Source organism: Furipterus horrens, unplaced genomic scaffold, assembly GCF_987537825.1.
Source record: "Furipterus horrens unplaced genomic scaffold, mFurHor1.1.pri manual_scaffold_9, whole genome shotgun sequence".
NCBI classification, from domain to species: domain Eukaryota; kingdom Metazoa; phylum Chordata; class Mammalia; order Chiroptera; family Furipteridae; genus Furipterus; species Furipterus horrens.
The window spans coordinates 85,369,779-85,391,040 of record NW_028327179.1 but is presented as its reverse complement, the minus strand read 5'-3'; the positions used below and the strand labels follow the sequence as shown (position 1 = coordinate 85,391,040).

At 38.4% G+C, this 21,262-nt stretch overlaps 1 protein-coding gene across 1 annotated transcript in view; it reads left to right on the top strand.

Annotated features, from left to right (window-relative positions):
* TNPO3 (transportin 3) overlaps positions 1 to 21,262 on the top strand; it is an 84,668-nt gene that overhangs the window by 15,902 nt on the left and 47,504 nt on the right. Inside the window, 3 exon segments of the mRNA XM_090287493.1 lie at positions 12,941 to 13,141; positions 14,119 to 14,192; positions 16,198 to 16,354. Coding sequence (XP_090143619.1) covers positions 12,941 to 13,141; positions 14,119 to 14,192; positions 16,198 to 16,354 — 432 coding nt within the window.

Here is a 21,262-nt window from a genome sequence, read left to right as displayed (position 1 = left end):
TGTCTTTAAGGTTTGTAGAGCTTCTTCAATCTGTAGTTTGGTATTTTTTTCTCTATTTGTAAATTTCTTGTTCATTTTCTTTAAATAGTGCTTCTGACCCATCTATTCTGTTCCTTCTGGGATTTCAGTTGTATGTATGTTAGACTTTCACTATGTTTCACATGTCACTTGGACCCTTCTCATCTTTATCTCCTATCATTCTTGACTTTGTGCTTTATTTTCTACTGCTCTGTTTCCTAGTGTAGTAATCTTTTCTTCAGTTATTTGATTTGATGGTTAAACCTTCTCTTTGGTTCTTAATTTAAGCTACTATATTTTCCAGTTCTAGATTTTCATTTGATTCTTTTTTATAGATTCTACATCTTCATGGAAAGTCTCCATTTGTCTTCTAATTCACTGAATATATTAATCAGCTATTTATTATTTTATTCCAAATGTTCATTCTGAAAAATTTGTAACTTGAAAGAATACTATAGTGAACACTAATATACCCTTTTCCTCAATTTGACAGTGCTTTTTTTCTGCTTCTCTCTCTCTGTCCCTGTTTGTTCTCAGAGTCTGTATTTTTTAACCTTTTAGAATTAAATTTCAGACCTCATAATGTTGTACCCCAAACATTTTGACATACATCTTGTAAGAACAAGGACACTTTTCTAAACTAAACTAAACTTGATTTAATAGTATTATCTAATACACAGTCCATGTTCCAATCTCCTAATTATCTCAGTTATAGATTTCTAGTTTTACAAATTTTTAAATTTTCTCTGGTCTAGGATCCAATTAAGGATAATGCATTGCTTGTAGTTGTTATGTCTCTTTAGTTCCTGTGATTTTTTTTTTTTCTTTTATGATAGTGACATTAAAAAACAATTTCAGGCCCAGTTTGGTTTTCTGTTTAATATGCCCCAGTATTTGGATTTGCATGGTTGTTTTCTTATGATTGCATTCAGGTTAAACATTTTTTGGAAGAATACTATCTGGATGATAATTTGTTGTTTTTAGTGGATCACATCAGGAGTCACGTAAAATGTGTTTGTCTCATTATTGGTGATGTTACGTTTTATCACTTCTGTTAAGACAGCATAGTTATTTTAGTCCTCATCTAATTCCCTTATTTAGATAGGTTATTTCCTGTTGTCTGTTGACCCCACTTTTTTTTTTTGTTATCATTTTGTCTTGCTTTTGTTTGATACTGAATATACTGTTTATGAAAAGTTAAAGAGATTCTAAATGATTTTTTTTTCCTGATATGGTTTCTTTTGCTTCAGGCAGATCTTTATGATAGGACCAGATTCCTTTAATCTAAGTAGAATTGAACACATTCTAAATTGTGTTTGTTTCTCTTTTTTCCCTTGGTTGTAAAATATACATCACATAAAATTTACTGTTTTAAAGTGTACAGCTCAACGGCATTAAGTACATTCACATTGCTGTACTACTATCAGCATAGTTCATCTCCAGGACTTTTCATTTTCTCTAGCCTATACTAGGTACCCGTTAAATAGTAACCCTCCCCATTATCCTGGACTCTGTTCAACTCTTGGCAACCAAAATTCTAACTTTGTCTCTATGAATTTGGCTTATTTCACTTAGTATGATGTCCTCAAGGTTTAGTGATGTTGTAGCATGTAATGGTGCGCCTTACTTTTTAAGGCTGAATAACTATCCATTGTATGTATATACTACATTTTATTTATCCATTCATCCGTCAATGAATATTTGAGTTTTCAACTTTTGTGAATAATGCTGCAATGAACATGGGTGTCTAAATATCTTTTCAAGACCCTGTTTTAAATTATTTTGGATATAGACTGAGAAGTGGAATCTATTTTTAATTTTTTTCATAGTGGCAATACTGTTTTTACATTGTCAGTACAGAAGGGTTATAGTATCTTCTTACCAGTATGCACTTATTTTCTGTTTTTTTCATAGTGGCCATCATAACAGGTATGAAGTGATATCTAATTGTGGTTTGATGTATATTTCCCTGATGACTAGTGATTTGAGCATATTTTTTTGGTCATTTTTATATCTACCCTTTAGAGAAATGCCTTTTCAAGTCCTTTGCCCATTTTAAAACTAGTCCTTGAACACAGGATCTTTCCATTCCCTGGTGTCTTTAATTTCTTTCAGCAGTGCTTTGTAGTTTTTAGTGTAGTGCAGGTCTTTTTGCATCCTTGCTTTATTCCTATTTTCTCCTTTTTGATGCCATTATAAATGCAGTTGTTTTCTTAACTTCCTTTTCAGATCGTTCATTGGTTGTGTGTGAAGTCATCTGTTTTGGGGGTGTTAATTTTGTATTTTGCAACTTTGCTGAATTCATTTATTAGTTCTGTCAGGTTTGGGGGTATCTTTATAGAGTTTTCTACATAAGATCATGTTATATGCGAGTAGACATCATTTACGTCTTCCTGTCTAATTTGGATGCCTTATATTTATTTTTCTTGCCTAGTTGGTTTGGGTATAACTTCCAATACTATGTTGAATAGAAGTGGCAAAATTGGGCATCCTTGTCTTGTTTTTGATCTTATAGTTTTGAAAAGCTGTCAGTCTTTGACAGTTGAGTATGATCATTGTGGGTTTTCACAAAGTCATGTGACACTGAATGGTGACAATATGTTCTGTGAAATTCATCATTAGGTGGTTTCATTGTTGTGCAAACATCAGAGTGTGTTTACATAAAACCTAGTGGTATAGCCTACTACTCTGATACTATATGGGAGAGCCTATTGTTCTAGGCTACAAATCTGTACAGCCTGTTACTATACTGAATACTGGAGGCAGTTGTAACACATGGTATTTGTGTATCTAAACATATAAAAGGTCACTGTGTTGTACATCTGAAACTAATATAATAGTATATGCCAACTGTACCTTAATAAAATGTTATAATAATAACAAATACAGAAAAGCTACCATAAAAATACAGTATAAAAGATTAAAAAGCCCTGGCTGGGTGGTTCAGTTGGTTGGAACATTGTCCCATGCACCAAAAGGTTGCAGGTTTGTCCCAGTCCGGGCATGTATGGGAGGCAACTGATCGATGTCTCTCTTTCACATGGATGTTTCTCCCCTGCCACTCCCCAAATCAGTAAACATCCTCAGGTGAGGATGGGGAAAAAAAGAAAATTTAAAAAAATTGTTGCACCTATATAGGGCACTTGCCGTGAATGGAGCTTACAGAACTAAAAGTTGCTGTGGGTGAGTCAGTGAGTGAGTGGTGAATGAATATGAAGGCTAGGACATCACTGCACCCTACTGTGGACTTTATAAACACTGAGGGTTAGGCCACCCTAAATATACAAAACAATATGGTATTAAATTAGGCATAAGGGAGAATGGTGTAATTAAGAGGCATGGTAAACACAAGATGTATAAAGCTGTTCCCTGTGTAACTCAGCATACTGTTTTACAACAGACTTTTTACAGGTTGAGAGTACATTCTAAACAATAAATAGTATAGTAAATATGTAAAACAGTAACATAGTTGTTATTATCACTATCAAGTATTATGTACTATACCTAATTGTATGTGCTATACTTTTACACCACTGGCAGTGCGGTGGGTTTGTTTACACTGGCATGAGTGCATGCTATACCTATGACACTATGACAGCTACGGTGTCACTAAGTGACAGGGATTTTTCAGCGCCACTATAACCTATGGGACCACCATGTACGTGCTGTCCATTGTTGAAGTGCTGTTATGCAGTCAGTGCGTGACTGTGTGGTCTTTACTATGTTGGGACAGTTTCCTTCTTTTTTTAGTTTGTTGAGTGTCTTTAAAATTAAAGTTTTAAATTTTGTCAGATGTCTTTTGCATCAGTCAAGATTATGTTTTTGTTCATTCTATTACTGTGGTTTATTACATTGTTTGATTTTCATGTTAAACCACCCTTGAATTTCATGAATAAATTCCACTTGATCATAGTGTATAATCCTTTAATATACTGTGATACTGAATTTGGTTTGCTGGTATTTTGTTGAGGTTTTTGTTTTGTTTTGCATCAGTATTCATAAGAGATTTTGGTCTGTAGTTTTCTTATGGTATCTATCTATTGTTTGACTTTGGTATCAGAGTGATGCTGGCTTCATCAAATGAATTAGAAAGTGTTCCCGCCTTTAATTTTCTTGGAAGAGTTTGAGAAGGACTGGTATTAAGTCTTCTTCCAATAAATCCATCTAGTCCTGGGCTTTTCTTTGTTGGGAGTTTTTAGATTACTAATTTAATCTCTTTACCAGTTGTAGTAATACAGTCTATTCAGATTTTCTAGTTCTTCTTGATTCAATTCAGTCTTGGTATGTTTCTAGGAATTTGTGCATTTCATCTAGATTATATAATTCGTTGGTGTATAGTTATTCATAGTATTTCTCCTAATCCTTTTTATTTCTGTAAAATTATCCCCACTGTTATTTTGTCTTTTTTTTTTTTTAATCTAAACTAAAGGTTTGTTAATTTGGTTCATATTTTTAAAGAATCAAATCTTGATTTTTCTATTCTCTATTTTATATATCTTTGCTCTAATCTTTATTATTTCCTTCCTCATGCTAGCTTTGGGTTTAGTGTGTTCTTTTTCTAGATCCTTAAGGTATAAAGTTAGATTGTCGGTTTGAGATGTGGTGCTTCTTCTTCTTCTTCTTCTTCTTCTTCTTCTTCTTCTTCTTCTTCTCCTTCCTCTTTTTTTGAATTCTCACCCAAGGACATTTTTTTTTTTTCATTGCTTTTAGAGAGAGAGGAAGGGAGAGAGGAAGGGAGGGAGAGAAACATCGATTGGTTGCCTCCCGTACACGCCTGGACCGGGGATCATACGCACCCGGACTGGGGATGGAACCTGCAACCTAGGTATGTGCCCTGACCCAGGATTGAAGCTGCAATCTTTTGGCTATGGGGCAATGCTCCAACCAACTGAGCTACACTGGCTAGGGCGAGATGTGCTTCTTTTTTTTAATGTTAAGTGTAAAAAGCTGTAAAATTCTTAGAACTGTTTCACTGCATCTCATAAATTTTGGTGTATTGTGTTTCCACTTTCATTTGTATTAAGATATTTTCTAATTTTTAACCCATTAGGATGCTTTAGAATGTATCTAATTTTTACATATTTGTGGATTTTCCAGTTTTCTATTAATTTTATTATGATTCATAAAGATACTTTGTGAGATTTCAGTTCTTTTACATTTATTAGGACTTATTTTGTGGCATCTGATTTATCCTGGAGATGGTTCAGTCATTTTGAGGCATAGTTCCTGTTTCCTTCACTGAGTCCCAGCTGAAGGTGTGGAGTGTCTTCTTGGCGAGCCCTAAATTTGTTTTAATCTGCCCAGTCTTAGGAGACTTTCCAAGGATCTTTAGCTTCTTAGCCTCTTGTGTTCCACTTTCAAACAGGTAAATGCCTTGAGAGGAAAAGTGGAGCCAAATATTGGGCTAAACTCTCTACCCTTCTACTCCCTGTCTCTGGAATCTGTGGCGTCATGTTCTAGCTGTCTTGGTAGTTTTGATGTCTTCAAACAAGTTCTTTTTCATTCATCCTTTATACTTGTTTTAGGCTGGAAAATTGGTGTAATGCCAGCTACTGTGTTATAACCAAAGTTGAAACACCTGATAAATGCTATGAGACTGATAGTGTCAGGTTTTCAGGGAGCATATAGCCCATAAAACTAACTCCTATGTGTTAAAAAAAACTTCAATACACTTTCTTTAAAAAATAGTGTAATTTAAATTTTTACAAAAGGGATTTTATAAGATCTGTATCTTTGCTTTTTAATTATATATTTTGGAAATTTTTTAATATTAGGAATATAAATACATGTTTATTTTAAAGTCAACTCCAAAGGATATGTTAAAAAATATTAAAACATATTAAAGATGCTTGAAAAAGAAATCTTTGCATTTCTATCCCCAGTTCTCCAGAAGTAAATAGTATTTTTGTTTTGTTTTGACATTTTGTTCTTCGATCTCTCCTTTTAAGGAGATAGAAATGCTTAAGTCAGATATATAACCCAGAATGATACAGTTGGTATTTTTTGCTGGTTTCTGCCATTCAGATTGAAGTACACAAGCACTGCACAGTCAATGAATTTTTTTCACAAGGGAGAAAGACTTCAATACTAGTTCAATTTAATAGGCAATATTGGTGTTTTTTGTTTGTTTTGTTCTATTCTGTTTTTAAACAGATACAGGAAACTACACAAAACAAATGTATAACTTGGTGAATTACTGTATAGTGTCCTTGAAACCACCACCCAAGTCAAGAAATAGAACTTCATTGGCTACTCCAGAAGTCTTCCTCGTGCCCTGTTTGATATAACTGCTTCCTCTCCGTAAAAGTAACGGCTGTCCTTTCATATTAATCCCTTCTTTGTTTATATTTATGGGTGTATCACCCAGCTGGGTATTCTTCCACATTGTACTTTGGTCTTGCTGTTTATTTTTAAAATGTCTTTTGAGTGTCTTTTAATCTGCAGGTTCTTTCACTCTGTGTAGATTATTAATCTGTTGAGGAATCTGGGCCATTTAACATGTTGAGTTTTCCTACAGTCTGGATTTTGGTGATTGTATAGTTGTAACAGAACCCTTGGGCTGCTCCAATTGAAACAGAACCCTCGGGCTGTTTAGTTAGGGGCCCGATTGCCCGCCGCCAGAATTATAACTCTTAATACCAGAGTTTGGTGAAAAGAAAAAGAATTATTTACACATAGTCCTACCTCCCCCTCCCAGACCTGGCCAGTCTTAGGAAAGTCAGAAACACTGTTTCCCTACTTCCTATGCACAGTTCAGCTTTACCAGTAGCTGCCAATCACTCAGTTCTGATTGGGGAGGTCCTTTCTGTGCTGTGGTGCCCTCCAGTTCTCAATGCAGGACCACCTTGATTCTCAGCCTCCTTGCAAACTGCCTTCTTCCTGTAAACGGCGCGTATCTCCTCTCCTTCTCAAAACCGCCTGGCGGGAGCTTCTTCTTTAAGCAGCCTGGAGACCCCTTCTCCAAGCCACATGGAGGGAGCACACAAGAGCCAGAGAGTGAGGGCGTGAGGGCCAGAGAGAGCCTTAGAGAGAGAGCCTCCTAGAGCCAGAGCCAGCCCAAAATGTCCACAGCTCCTTCTCTCTTCCTCCCTGCCTCCTCTCTCTCCCCCTGCGTCCTCTCACGCAGTGGGTGTTGCAAACAGTTCTGACCATTCACAGAACCCTACGTAAGCTCTGTCTCCTTCTTCCGTTCCAGCCCACAGTCCAAGATCCCTCCCATCTTCCTGAGTCTTGGAAGTAAAGCGGATCTTTGCAACGTTTCCAGCCACTAGCTCCAGGCATGCAAGGGCATCCTGAAAGCTGCTTCCTGCTGCCTATCTCCCAGCCGCAAACTCTGGGGTTTGTTTTTGGACTCCCCTGTTTCTGTAACATAGTTAATGATACAATTCTACTTCCTACTGTAGTTCCTGCAAATTGCCACCTGGATCTAGAGGCTTGATGAGACACAGATTGATTTGAACCTATTGTCATTGTGGTACCCTGTTCTTTCATTAGGATGCACATACTACCTGATTGTCTTTCTCTGTTCTCATGATTTACTGTGAAACAAATTGCCTCAAAACATAATGACTTAAAACAAAAACCATTTCATTGTATCTCATAACTTTGTAGGACAGCAATTCGATCAGGGCTCTGGGGAAGATAATTCTACACCATGAGGCATCCATTTGGTGTATGGACTGGTGTGGAGGTTCTAAGATGGCTTTAGTTACATGCTTGCCACTCTGGTAGGAATGGCTGGAAGGCTGGCCTTAGCAGGGCTCCTCTTGGTTTCCATAACTTCCCAGAGACTTCCTGGTCTCTCTCTCCTTTTAAGAAAGGTTTTATTTATTATTTTTTTTTCGAGAGAGGGGAAGGGAGGGAGAAAGAGAGGGAAACATCGATGAGTGTGAGAAACATCCATCCACTGCTTCTCAAACGCCCTCAACTGGAGGCCGGCCTGTAACCCAGGCTTGTGCCCTGACTTGGAATCAAACTTCTGACCTTGCTCTTTGCGGGATGACGCCTAACCAAGCCACACCCATCAGGGCTCCTGGTCTCTTGACATTGTCTCTTCAGCAGAGTAGTCTTGAGTTCTTACATGGTAAGTGTCAAAGAATTTGTGGACATAAGAGTAAAACCACCACAATGATAAATTTTAGGGGGTGATACTTTGAATATTTTCTCTTTGAAGTTTTGCCAACTAAATCTATCATTTCTACATGAATCTCACCCCTACCAATTATTACCTGAAATGTTCTAATGGTGATTTTCTATTTTTTATTTCTTCTACATTCATTAACTAGCATTATTCTGTAAAAAAGGTGTCATATCCTATAAATAACTTCTCTATAGTTATTTATTTGGTTGTTAACATCAGTATCGACTCATTTTTTTAATTTTTGAATTATAATCTAATACTATCATAATTTTGTTACTCCAGGTTTTTTTTAGCTGTGGCCATTGGGAGCTCTTTCAGGTAGGCTCTTATGTCCGTTGGACTTTTGGCTAGTTTTAAAAAATTTTTTCTGTCCTACTTTTCTTGTAGGGATGTTATTCTTTTCATTATTTTCTCGTTTTATCCATATATATAGCATTATTTTTTGTGTGTGTGTGAAATTAATTTTTCTGAACTTTTAGAAGGCATGGTTAAGGATAATATTTCCAAATTCAAAGAACTTCCTTTTCTGTTGTTGTCAGATAGTATTTACAGATATGGTGATTTGTTGCTAAGATTTCCTAGCTTTGTTACCTTCTCCTTTATCCATGTGTCTCTATTGTAGTTCTGTATAATTTTGATTCTGTTCATACCACTTTCTCCTCAGTTTGGAGCCCTGTCCTAGCTCTTTAGTTTCAAGAGTCTACAGAGGCTTAATGTCTGTCTCTTTAGACCTTATGTAGGCCTCTTCCCTCACCTTTTCTACTCACTAAAACCTCTTTCATTTTCCAATACAGTCTTCAGATTGGCTCCCTGTGCTTTCTAGTGAATACCCGTTGGTTCTTTTGTTGTTCATCTGCTTTTAGATCCATTAGCTAGCCTGTTCCTTCTACTTCTGCTTTTATTGAAACTGAAACTATACGTCTTTTTTTTTTTTTTTTTAGAGACTTTTAATTTTATTTTATTTTCAGAGAGAGGAGAAGGGAGGGAGAAAGGGAGAGAAACATCAATGTGTGGTTGCCTCTCCCATGCCTCCAACCAGGGACCTGGCCCTCAACCTAGGCATGTGCCTTGACCTGGAATTGAACCAGCCACCCTATGGTTTGCAGGCTGGCTCTCAATCAACTGAGCCACATCAGCCAGGGCTGAAACTATACACGTCTTACAGACGATACTGGTTTGTCCCCAACCATTTATAATTTGCAGTTCTTGGAGGTAACTAGATAACACCTAGTTTTGTTATAAATGTCCATAGTGCTTTGGTTTTCCTGTTTAATTGCTGTGTTTTTTTAAGAATTATATTTTATTGATTATGCTAATATAATTGTCCTGATTTTCCCCCCTTTGTCCTCCTCCAACCAGCACCACCCACTCCCTCACGCAATCCCCACACCGTTGTTCATGTCTATGGGTCATGTGTGTAAGTTCTTTGGCTACTCCATTTCTTATACTGTACTTTAAATCTCCATGGCTATTCTGTGACTACCTATTTGTGTTTCTTAATCCCCTCACCTCTTCACTCATTCCTTAATACCCCCTCCCATCTGGCAACCATCAAAATGCTCTCTGTATCCATGATTCTGTCTGTCTCTGTTCTTGTTTGCTTAGTTTGTTTTTTAGATTCAATTGTTGATAGATATGTATTTATTGCCATTTTATTCTTCAAAGATCTTTTTCATAAATAAGTCCCTCTAACATTTCATATAATAATGATTTGGTGATGATGACTCTTTTAGTGTTTTCCTGTTTGGGAAGCTCTTTATCTGCCTTTTGATTCTAAATTAGTGGTTCTCAACCTTCCTAATGCCGCGACCCTTTAATACAGTTCCTCATGTTGTGGTGACCCCCAACCATAAAATTATTTTTGTTGTTACTTCATTATAGTAATTTTGCTACTGTTATGAATCATAATATAAATATCTGATATGCAGGGTGTATTTTCATTGTTACAAATTGAACATAATTAAAGCATAGTGATTAATCACAAAAACAGTATGTAATTATATATGTGTTTTCTGATGGTCTTAGGTGACCCCTGTGAAAGGGTCGTTCGACCCCCAAAGGGGTCGCGACCCACAGGTTGAGAACCGCTGTTCTAAATGATACCTTGCTGGGTAGAGCAATCTTAGCTGCAGGTCCCTGCTTTTCATGACTCTGAATATGTCTTGCCAGTCCCTTCTACTTTGCAAAATTTCTTTTGAGAAATCAGCTGACAGTCTTCTGGAAACTCCTTTGTAGGTAATTATCTGCTTCTTTCTTGCTGCTCTTTTATCTTTAAACTTTAGCATTTTAATTATGATGTGTCTAGGAGTGGGCATCTTTGAATACATCTTGTTTGCAACTCTCTGTGCTTCCTGAACTTACATGTCTATTTCCTTCACCAAATTAAGGAAGTTTTCTTTCATTATTTTTTCAAACAGATTTCAAATTTCTTGCTCTTTCTCTTCTCCTTCTGGCACCACTATGATTTAGATGTTGGACCTCTTGAAGTTGTCCCAGAGGCTGCTTACACTACCCTCATTTTTTTAAGTTCTTTTTTCTTTTTGTTTTTCTGGTTGGTTGTTTTCTCTTCTTTATGTTCCAAATCATTGCTTTGATTCTTGGCTTCATCCACTTTACTTCCGTTTCCCTGTAAATTGTTCTTATTTCAGTTAGTGTATCCTTTATTTCTGACTGGATCTTTTTTATGCTGCTGAGGTCCTTACAAAGTTCTTTGAGCATCCTTATAACCTGTGTTTTGACCTCTGCATCTGATAGAGTGCTTATCTCCATTTCGTTCAGCTCTTTTTCTGGAGTTTTGATCTGTTCTTTCATTTGGGCCATGTTTCTTTGTTTCCTCATTTGGCAGCCTTCCTGTGTTTCTTTCTATGTATTAGGTAGAGCTGCTTTGACTCTGTGTCTTGGTAGTATGGCCTAATATAGTAGGTGTCCTGTAGGGTCTAGTGGCAGAGCCTCCCCTATAACCAAGCTGGGTACTTGAGGTGGGCTGAGTACACCCACCTGTGTAGTTGAGCTTTGGCAGCTGTTGGCAGATCAATGGGAGGGTTTAACCTAGGCCAGTCAAGGATGGGCTGTGACCACTTACCATCTACCTACACACTCTGTGGAAGATCAGTTGTGCCAGGAGCAATGTCATGGCGCTCCTACATAATCTGTAACTGTCCACTGGGTGCGCTGGCCCTGGGGTTTCCTGGGTGGTGCAGGCCAAGTTCAGCCCCCACCTGTGTTCTGCCTGGGGCCACCTTGCCTGACCTATAAAGCAATCTGAGATGGCTGCTACTTGTGCTGGGCTTGGAGATTCCCAGGTGAAGCCAACTGTGAATCTAGGTTGGCTGCTGCTAGTGCTGAGCCTTGGGCTCACTGAGGCCAGCTGTTGCATGTTTGAGAGCGTTTAGGAAGTTGTGCTGCATGAGCCAAGACCAGCCATTCATGTGGAAAAGCAGTTTGCTGTGGGGGGCAGGCAGGGGGTGCTGTAAGTTGGGTGGTGCAGAGCCTCTGGGGTCTCCAAGCAGGCCAAAGACTGTTAGCCAGGTTGATGGAGTCCCGTATATGGCACCAGCTTGCTGGCTCTACAGCCCAGTCTGGGTGAATGTGGTTTCTTTAATTCTGCAGTATTCAAACTTCTATTCAGCTTGATTTCTGACGATTCTGAGTGACGGTTTTTCAGTATTTTAGTAGTAATTTTGATGTGGTTGTGCGAAGAGGTGAGCCACATCTGCTTACAATGTGATCTTGATCAGAAATCTGCTCTTTTTTTTTTTTAAGATTTTATTTATTTACTTTTACAGAGAGGGGAAGGCGGGGGCGAGGAGAGAGAGAGAGAGAGAGAGAGAGAGAGAGAGAGAGAGAGAGAGAGAGAGAGAGAGAGAGGAAACAGCAAGGTGCAAGAGATAATCCATCAGGTGCCTCTCACACGCCCCCAGCTGGGGACCTGGCCTGCAACCCAGGCGTGTGCTCTGACCGGGAATCCAACCGGTGATGATTCGATTCTCAGGATGATGCCCAGCCCACTGAGCCACACCAGTCAGCAGCTGCTCTTTTTTATGAGAGAATTTATGTAGATTCCAGGGCTTCATAGAATCTATTTGTTATTATTTTTTAAAATACCAGTTTGAGCCCTGACCGGTGTGGCTCAGTTTATTGGGCATTGCTTGTTCAATTCCCTGTCAGGGCATGTGCCTGGGTTGCAGGTCGTCCCAGTTGGGGCATGCAAGAGGCAGCTGATCTATGTTTTTCTTCCTCTCATTCTCCTTCCCTTCCTCTTTCCCTGAAGATAAATAAAGTACTTTTTAAAAATCCGTTTGAGCAAAATATGTATATGTTTTTTAAAGATTTTATTTACTTTTAGAGAGGGGAAGGGAGGGAGAAGGAGAGGGAGAGAAATGTCAATGTGTGAGAGATACACATTGATCAGTTGACTCCCAGTGGGACCTGACTTGTAACCCAGGCATGTGCCCTGACCAGGAATCAAACTGGTGGCCTTTTGGTTCACAGGCCAACACTCAGTCCACTGAGCCACACCAGCCAGGGCAGCAGGTTTAGATTTATTGATTCAATTGATAACTCTCATGACTTCCTAGAATAAGTCAGAAGATTTTAAGTAATACCTTTAACAGGGCCTATCAATGTAGAATTTGAAGTATTGGCTGAATTATTGAGTAATTTAGGTTGTCAGATTTTCCTTTCATTATACTTTGGTCTGCATATGTTTATATGTATTGCGGTTGTATGATACTGAAATTTAGAAAAGTAGTCTTTAAGACATTTTGTTTCATCTGCTTTCAGGTTCATGCATGGGAGATTTCAGACCAATTGTTACAGATTCGACAGGATGTAGAATCATGCTATTTTGCTGCACAGACCATGAAAATGAAGATTCAGACCTCATTTTATGAGCTCCCCACAGACTCTCATGCCTCTTTACGGGACTCATTACTAACCCATATCCAAAACTTGAAAGACTTATCACCTGTCATTGTAACGCAGGTAATTCCTATGCTTCTCATTGGGGAAGTGTGTTAAGACTATTTGGATATCAAGTTAATTTTGATTGACATTGCTAGGCCATCTGAAGTAATGTTAACTTTATTATGCACTAATTCCTATATCCTTATAAATGGATAGAAAGTGAAAATTTAAATCTTTTGTAGTAATCTTAGAGTTCAGTTGATTTCAAACTAACTTAAATACTTGATGTGGGGGAGGTGAGTATAGGCTTTCACAGACAGCCATGTGCACGACACACACACTCCCATCCTCCTCCATTCAAATTTCAGATGATAAAAGCACTACTATTCTAGGCCAGAGGTCCACATAGTTTCTTAAAAATATATATTTTCTGGACTGATTGGCTAATAAAAGTGTCATGAATGAAACAGTGAACTAGAGCATTTGGCTTTTCCCCCTTAGACAGTGAAATAACATTAGGAAGGGAAACTGGAAGCTTCAGTGAATACATACCCACCTGTTCTCTGCCTGGCATAGAAGAGCTCTTGAGGAGGAAGGAGGCTTTTGCATAAGACTTCAAGCTGAGGAGAAATGGAAAGAGAAGGGAAATGGCAACCCATTACTTGAGGAGTGAGTCGATGGGCTGACTTTGTCAGTAACTTTGGCCTTTTGGCAAAGTGTAATTTATCTGTCCATGAAGTTTTATGGTATTGCCAAAAAAAAGTAAGTATTGATATATTCTGAGGAAAATCTATAGCCTGTTTATTTTTCTTCTTTTTTTTTTTTTTTTTTTTTTTAATTTTTAAAGGTTACCTTTTAAATCCCAGCAATTTGTAGCTAGTCTGTAAGAGTTTATATGACACAGATAATTGTGGCGGTCAGGGGAAATGGGGGAATGTCAGTCTTGTCATATTGTTTTGGAAAAAATTTAGTTTCTTTGCTTTTCTATTAATACTGAATGGTAACCCTATTTCTGTTCATCTGTTCTATTCATTTATTAAATTTCTCTTCTTTAGCTGGCTTTAGCAATAGCAGACCTTGCCCTACAAATGCCTTCCTGGAAGGGATGTGTACAAACATTGGTGGAAAAGTAAGTAACTTGTATTAATTATATGCTAGCAGTTGGGATTACTATTACCCTACAAAGAGAAATTTGTTAGCAATAACTAGACATTTGAACTAGATTTCCCCAAATCTTTAACATAGAATTATTTATTATTAACCTTTGTTAGGTAGGAGAAAATCATTAAAAAATTAAATACTACAGAAATATGTCATTTGGAACATAAAAGACCCTCATAGCCCTGCCTGGTGTGGTTTAGTGGATTGAGCACCAGCCTGCGAACTGAAAGGTTGCTGGTTTGGTTTAAGTCAGGGCACATGCCTGGGTTGTGGGCTGGGTCCCCGGTTGGGGGCGTGTGAGAGGCAACCAATCCATGTATCTCTCATGTTGATGTTTCTCTCCCTCTCTTTCTCCCTCCCTTACCCTCTCCATAAAACTAAATAAATAAAATCTTTTAAAAAAGAAAAAAGATCCTCATAATTTACATGTACACATGAATCACTTATATTAATTGCAGCAAAGTCTTTTATTGCATCATGAATCACTCCCGCTGATATACCAGCAATTCTATAAAAATATTTGAGAATGTTTAAGATGATATTAAAGTGTAAATTGTTATGGGCGTGCATTCTTACTAATTAGGATGTATTTCATGTCTATCAAAGGGACAATATTATCTTTAGATACTTGGAGTCTGCTATTTTGAATAAAGCATTTCCTCATGGTCTTGGCAAGATAATCTTGATACTTGTTTGCACTTTGGCATTTCATTAGTGTAAGAATGGTGTCGCTCAGAGAACCATGAGGAGGCAGCGAGCAGACAGAAAGAAGTTTATTAAGGGGATTAGCAAGCGGGGAGGAAGCCGTGCTGCGAATGGCCTCACTCTGGGGTCCTAGGGAAGGAGGGGCTGTTTTGTAGGGGGAAGAAAAAAGAAACTATTGAATTCAGTCGTTATCTCATAGCTGTGAGTCTAGGGCTGATCAAGGCCAAATGGAGCTTGGGTTGATGTACCCCACTATCATGGGAAACTCCCAGACAGCTGCAGGTGGGTGGGGGAAGGGGGGAGAGCATGGGAACCAAGGCTGTCAGGAAATTATTTTTTAACAAAGTGGATGTCTTTTTAACCTCCAACCATAGTGTCTCATTAAAGACTATATAGATAGCTTATTTTTTATTTGAAATTAAAAAATAAACACTTTCATGTCTCCTTATTCCTATATTTCATAGTAACCACTACTAATGATTGGCTATATATCCCTCTGGACTTTCTTAAAAGCATTTTATAATAAGCACATACATATTTTATTTAATCTAATTTTAATTTTAATCATCACCTGAAAATATGTTCATTGATTTTAGAGAGGGAGGAAAGGAGAGAGAGTGAGAGGGAAACATCAATTGGTTGCCTCCCACATGCACCCTGACCAGGGATCAAACCCACAACCTAGGTATGTGCTCTGACTGGGAATTGAACCTGCAGCCCTTTGGTGTATGGGATGACACTCCAACCAACTGAGCCATCTGGCCAGAGCATGCATACATGGTTTAATACACGTATGCTTATATATGTATTTGTTCACTCATATGTAAATTGTTTCATATACTTTTTTCACTAAATACATTGTGGATCTTTTCCTGTTAGACATAGATAGGTATCTCATTATAATGACTATGTATGTTCCATTGTATAATTATCTGTAACCTTTTTTATTCCGTTTAATTATGAAGGACCTTTATATTTTCCCAGTATTTTTGCTATTATAAGAAAGTAATGCAGTACACATCTTTGTATGTACCTATGATATTCTTATGAGAAATAAATTTCTGGAAGTGGAATTGCTGGGTCAAAGAATATGCAAGTTAAAATTTCCGTTTTTAGGTACTCTTTAAAAATTTATCTATTTTTTTTCTTTTTATAGTGAGTATGCTGTTTTTCTTGCCATAGGTTATTCTGATGGCTGTTGTTACCTTATGTGATAGTGCTTTTTCTGACTTTAAGTCATAACTTATGTCTGTCCTTTTCTTTTCTAGATATAGCAATGATGTAACTTCTCTGCCTTTTCTGCTGGAGATCCTTACAGTGTTACCTGAAGAAGTACATAGTCGTTCCTTACGAATTGGAGCTAACAGGCGCACAGAAATTATAGAAGATTTGGCCTTCTACTCTAGTACAGTGGTATCTCTGTTGGTGAGTAGATTGAAAATACTAACTGCCTAGGGGCAGAAACCATGATAGTTATTTTGTAACTCAGTTTCATTATTGTGAAATAGCTTACTTTGCAAAATTTGGCAGTGGTAATACTGTGGCGTTTATATAACACTTTACAATTTAAAGAACTTTCAGCAACTACTTTTTGAGCTTCTAAGTAATGATGTGAGGGTGATATCATCTCCATTTTATGAATGAGAAGCAGGCTTTAGAATTACACAACTGTTAATTGAGAATTTGAACTTGGACCTTCTGATTACATATCTCTTGCTCTTCTACTACTTCATGTTACAAACTCAGCTCTTCATGAAGGAATATGCTAAGGGAAGTGTGTATAAATTTACTTAAGGAAAGTATTCTCTTTTAAGGATGAACTGAGATTTTGAGAGGCCTTTAGTTGACCTCTTAGCAATATCAGAATTATAGATTAGCTAACATTACACGACCTTTTTTTTTTTTTTTTTTTTTTTTAATTCTCACATGAGGATATGTTTATTAATTTTAGAGAGAGAGGAAGGGAGAGAGAGAAATATGGATCAGTTGCCTCCCTTACACGCCCAAACCGGGGATCAAACCCGCAACTTAGGTATGTGCCCTGACTGGGGATCAAACATGCAACCTTTTGGTGCAAGGGATGATGCTCCAACCAGCTGACTCACCCAGCCAGGGCTACACTGTCTTTTTAAGAGTTAAACCCTTACCTGTGTGGCTTACTTGATTGGGCATTGTCTCTCAAAGCGAAAGGTTGCTGGCTGGATTCCTGTCAGGGCACATGCCTGGATTGCAGGTTCAATCCTTGGTTGGGGCACATACAAGAGGCAACCAATCAATGTTTATCTCTCTCACATCCATATTTCTCTCCCTCTCTTTCTCCCCTCCTTTCTCCCTCTATAAAAATAAATAAAACCTTTAAAAAAATTAGTTAATTATGATTGTGTCCTTTTTGATTAGGTGAAAAAATTTTTAAGTGTATTTTTTTGATAATGCTGTTACAGTTGTCCCAATTATTTTCCCTTTGCCCCCCTCTGCTAGGTACCCTTCTTCCTTCCAGTGATTCTCCCCTTAGTTCATGTCCATGGGTTGTGCATGTAAGTTCTTTGGCTTCACTCTTTCCTATATTATTCCTAACATCCCCTTGTCTATTTTGTTCCTTTCAGTTATGATTCTTGATCCCTGCACCATTTCCCCATACTCCTTGTTTCCCCTCCTAGCTGATAGCCCTCCAAATGATCCCATACCTATGATTCTGTTCCTGTCCTTGTTGTTTCTTAGTTTGTTTTTCTTTTTATTTTTTAGATTCAGTTATTCATAGTTGTGAGTTGTCATTTTAATGCTTATAGTTTTGATCTTAATCTTAAATAAGACCCTTTAACATTTCATATAATAACGGCTTGGTGGTGATGCACTCCTTTAGCTTTACCTTGTCTGGGAAGCACTTTATTTGCCCTTCCATTCTAAATGATGGCTTTGCTGGATAGAGTAATCCTGGTTGTAGGTCCTTGTGTTTCATCACTTTGAATGCTTCTTGCCAATCTTTCTAGCCTGTAAAGTTTCTTTTGAGAAATCAGCTGATAGTCTTATGGGAACTCCTTTGTAGGCAACTCTCTTCTTTGCTCTTGCTGCTTTTAAGATTCTCTCTTTATCTTTAACCTTTGGCATTTTAATTATGATGTGTCTTGGTGTGGTCCTCTTTGAGTCCCTCTTGTTTGGGACTCTGTGCTTCCTGTACTTATATGTCTATTTCCTTCACCAAATTAGGAAAGTATTTTTCATTATTTTTTCAAATAAGTTTCCAATTTCTTGCCATTCCTCTTCTCCTTCTGACACCCCTATGATTTGGATGTTGGTATGTTTAAAGTTGTTCCAGAGGTTCCTAAGCCTCTCCTTGTTTTTTTCAATTCTTGTTTCTTCATTCTGTACTGGTTGACTGTTTATTTCTTCCTTATGCTCCAAATCACTGATTTGAACCCTGGCTTCCTCCCCTTCACCATTGGTTGTCTGTGGGTTTTTCTTCATTTCACTCAGCATAACCTTCATTTTTTCCATTATGCGTTTGTCATACTCAGTTTTGTTTCTCTGAGCATTGTTATCACCAGTGTTCTGAACTCTTGAGTGTGTTAGGTTGGCTATATCCTCGACGCTTAGTTCTCCCACTGGAATCTTAATCTGCTCCTTCTTTTGAGCCATATTTACTTCTCTCTTTCCTTAACTTGACAGGCTGCTGTGTTTGCCTTTGTGTCTTAGGTAGAGCTGTTGCATCTGTTACGTTGTAGGGGACAGAGCCTTAGGTATTCATCAGTGCTGTGCAACCCATTTCACCACCTTCTGGTACTATATGTCGAGGAGGGGTTAGAGAGGGAATAATGGCACTTGCTCATCACTCGCCCCGTTTCTAGTCCATTTACCCACTTCCCATATGTGATTGACACCCCTCTAGCTATTGCCTTGGTGATGGTTCCCAGTGTCTTCTGCCACCCCAACCCCTACTGTTTTTCACAGCTGGAAGTGATGAGGCTTTATTTTTCCTGGCACTGGAACCGTGAGCTGCAGTTTGGCCCGGGACTGGGATTGCTCCCCAGGTGTCCCTCCCAGCTTTTATAATGTGTGGCCAACTGCTTATTCTGCTGACTAGCTTCCACCACACCACGACCTCTCTGCCCCTGCTCCCAGTCTCCAACCTCCTACCCCATCTCCACCCCTCCCACCCATCTGGATGAGTATTATTTCTTTAAATCTTTGTTAAACTTCCATGCAGTTCAAGTTTCTGGCAGTTCTGGGTTTTTTTTGGGGGTGGTGGTAGATGTAATCCTTCTTATGGTTGTGTAAGGAGGTGAAGCATGTTTATGCCTCCATCTTGGCCGGAAGTCCCAAAGCAACTAATTTTAGTTGTAGGGTTTTTTCAAAATTATATCCTTAACTTTGATTCTGTAGTTAAAATATACAATCAGGTTCTCCCATTTGTAAACATTCTGCCATAGTAAAATTGAGGTGTAATTTAGGAAGCATGAAGGCCAAGCAATTATCTAAGGCATTTACATCAAGAGCTTCCAAGAGTCTAGCATATGTGAGTGTGTTTGCTATGAACTTACTTGATTCATTTCTTTTTTCTTTCCTTCATTTCAGTTCAGTACAATTCAAACTAACTAATGGTTTAATCATTATTGCCTGATAGTGCAAACATAGTAGGATTATGGCTACTAGAAGTATAAGTGTCAGCATTTAGATAACTATGGGATTTCATAACCCCCATACCTTCCAAACCTCATGGTGATATGTGTTTTACCCATTGCCTATAAAAGTTATTTTTAAACACTTTTTTAGGTTATTGGATTGGATTGCATTTACAAAGGAAACAGACAATGCATCCAGTAGGAAGACTAAAGATATATTCAGGGTTTATTTGTTTCAGGTTTTTTTTTTTTTAATTTTTTGTATGTTTTATTGATTATGCTATTACAGTTGTCCCAATTTCTTTTCCCTTTGCCCCCTCCACCTAGCAACCCCCCTCCCTCCAGCAGTCTCCCACCCTTAGTCCATGTCCATGGGTTGTGCATAAAGCTCTTCTCAGCATCCCCCTGTCTATTCCCCACCCTTCTACCTTGCTTAATTCCTGTACCATTTCCCTCCCTCTCCCCATCCCCCTTCCCAACTGCCCTCCCCGTACATGCTCCCCGTACCTATGATTCTGTTCCCACTCTAGTTGTCTGCTTAGTTTACCTTTGTTCCATTCCCTAGCTTCTGTTATTGATAATTGTGATACTGTTTTCATTTTAATGTTCATAGTTTTGATATCCTTCTTCTTAAATAAGTCCCTTTAACATTTCATATAATAATGGCTTGGTGATGATGAACTCCTTCAGCTTTACCTTATCTGGGAAGCACTTTATCTGCCCTTCCATTCTGAATGATATCTTTGCTGGATAGAGGAATCTTGGTTGTAGGGCCTTGCTTTAATCACTTTGAATATTTCCTGCCAGTCCCTTCTTGCCTGCAAAGTTTCTTTTGAGAAATCAGCTGACAGTCTTATAGGTACTCCTTTGTAAGTAATTCTCCTCTTCTCTCTTGCTGCTTTTAAGATTCTCTCTTTATCCTTAACCTTTGGCATTTTGATTATGATATGTCTTGGTGTGGTCCTCCCTGGGTCTCTCTGTGCTTCCTGGACCCATATGTCCATTTCTTTCCCCAAATTAGGGAAGTTTTTCTTCATTATTTTTTCACATAATTCTTCAATTTCTTGCTCTCCCTCTTCACCTCTGGCAACCCTATGATTCAGATGTTGGTGCGTTTATAGCTGTCCCATAGGTTTCTAAGCCTCTCCTCATTTTTTAAAATTCTCATTTCCTCCTCCTTTACTGGTTGACTGTTTGTTTCTTCCTTATGTTCCAATTTGTTGATTTGAACCCTGGTTTCCTTTCCTTCACCACTTATTTCATGTGGATTTTCCTTCATTTCAGCCAGGATAGCCTTCATTCTTTCCTTGTCCTGTTTAATCATTTTTGTTAAGAGTTGTGAGCATCCTAATCACCAATGCCTTAAACTGTGCATCTGTTAAGTTGTTTATCTCCTCATCCATTAGGCGTGCTATCTGCTCATTGCTTAGTTGTGCCGCTGGGACCTTGATCTGCCCCCGCTTCTGGGTTGTACTTCTCTGTCTCCTCATCTTTCGGCGTTTGCCTCTGTGATTTGGGCAAGGACTATAGCACCTCTTACGTTATAGGGGGTGGAGCCTTAGGGATTTGTCATACAGGGCAACCCATTTCACCTCGTTGTGGCACTGTATGTGGGGGAGGGGTCAGAGAGGGAACAGTGCCGCTTACTCAGCACTTGCCCCTTTTCCAGGCACTTCTCCCACTTCCGTATGGGACTGACACGTCTCTAGCTGTTGCC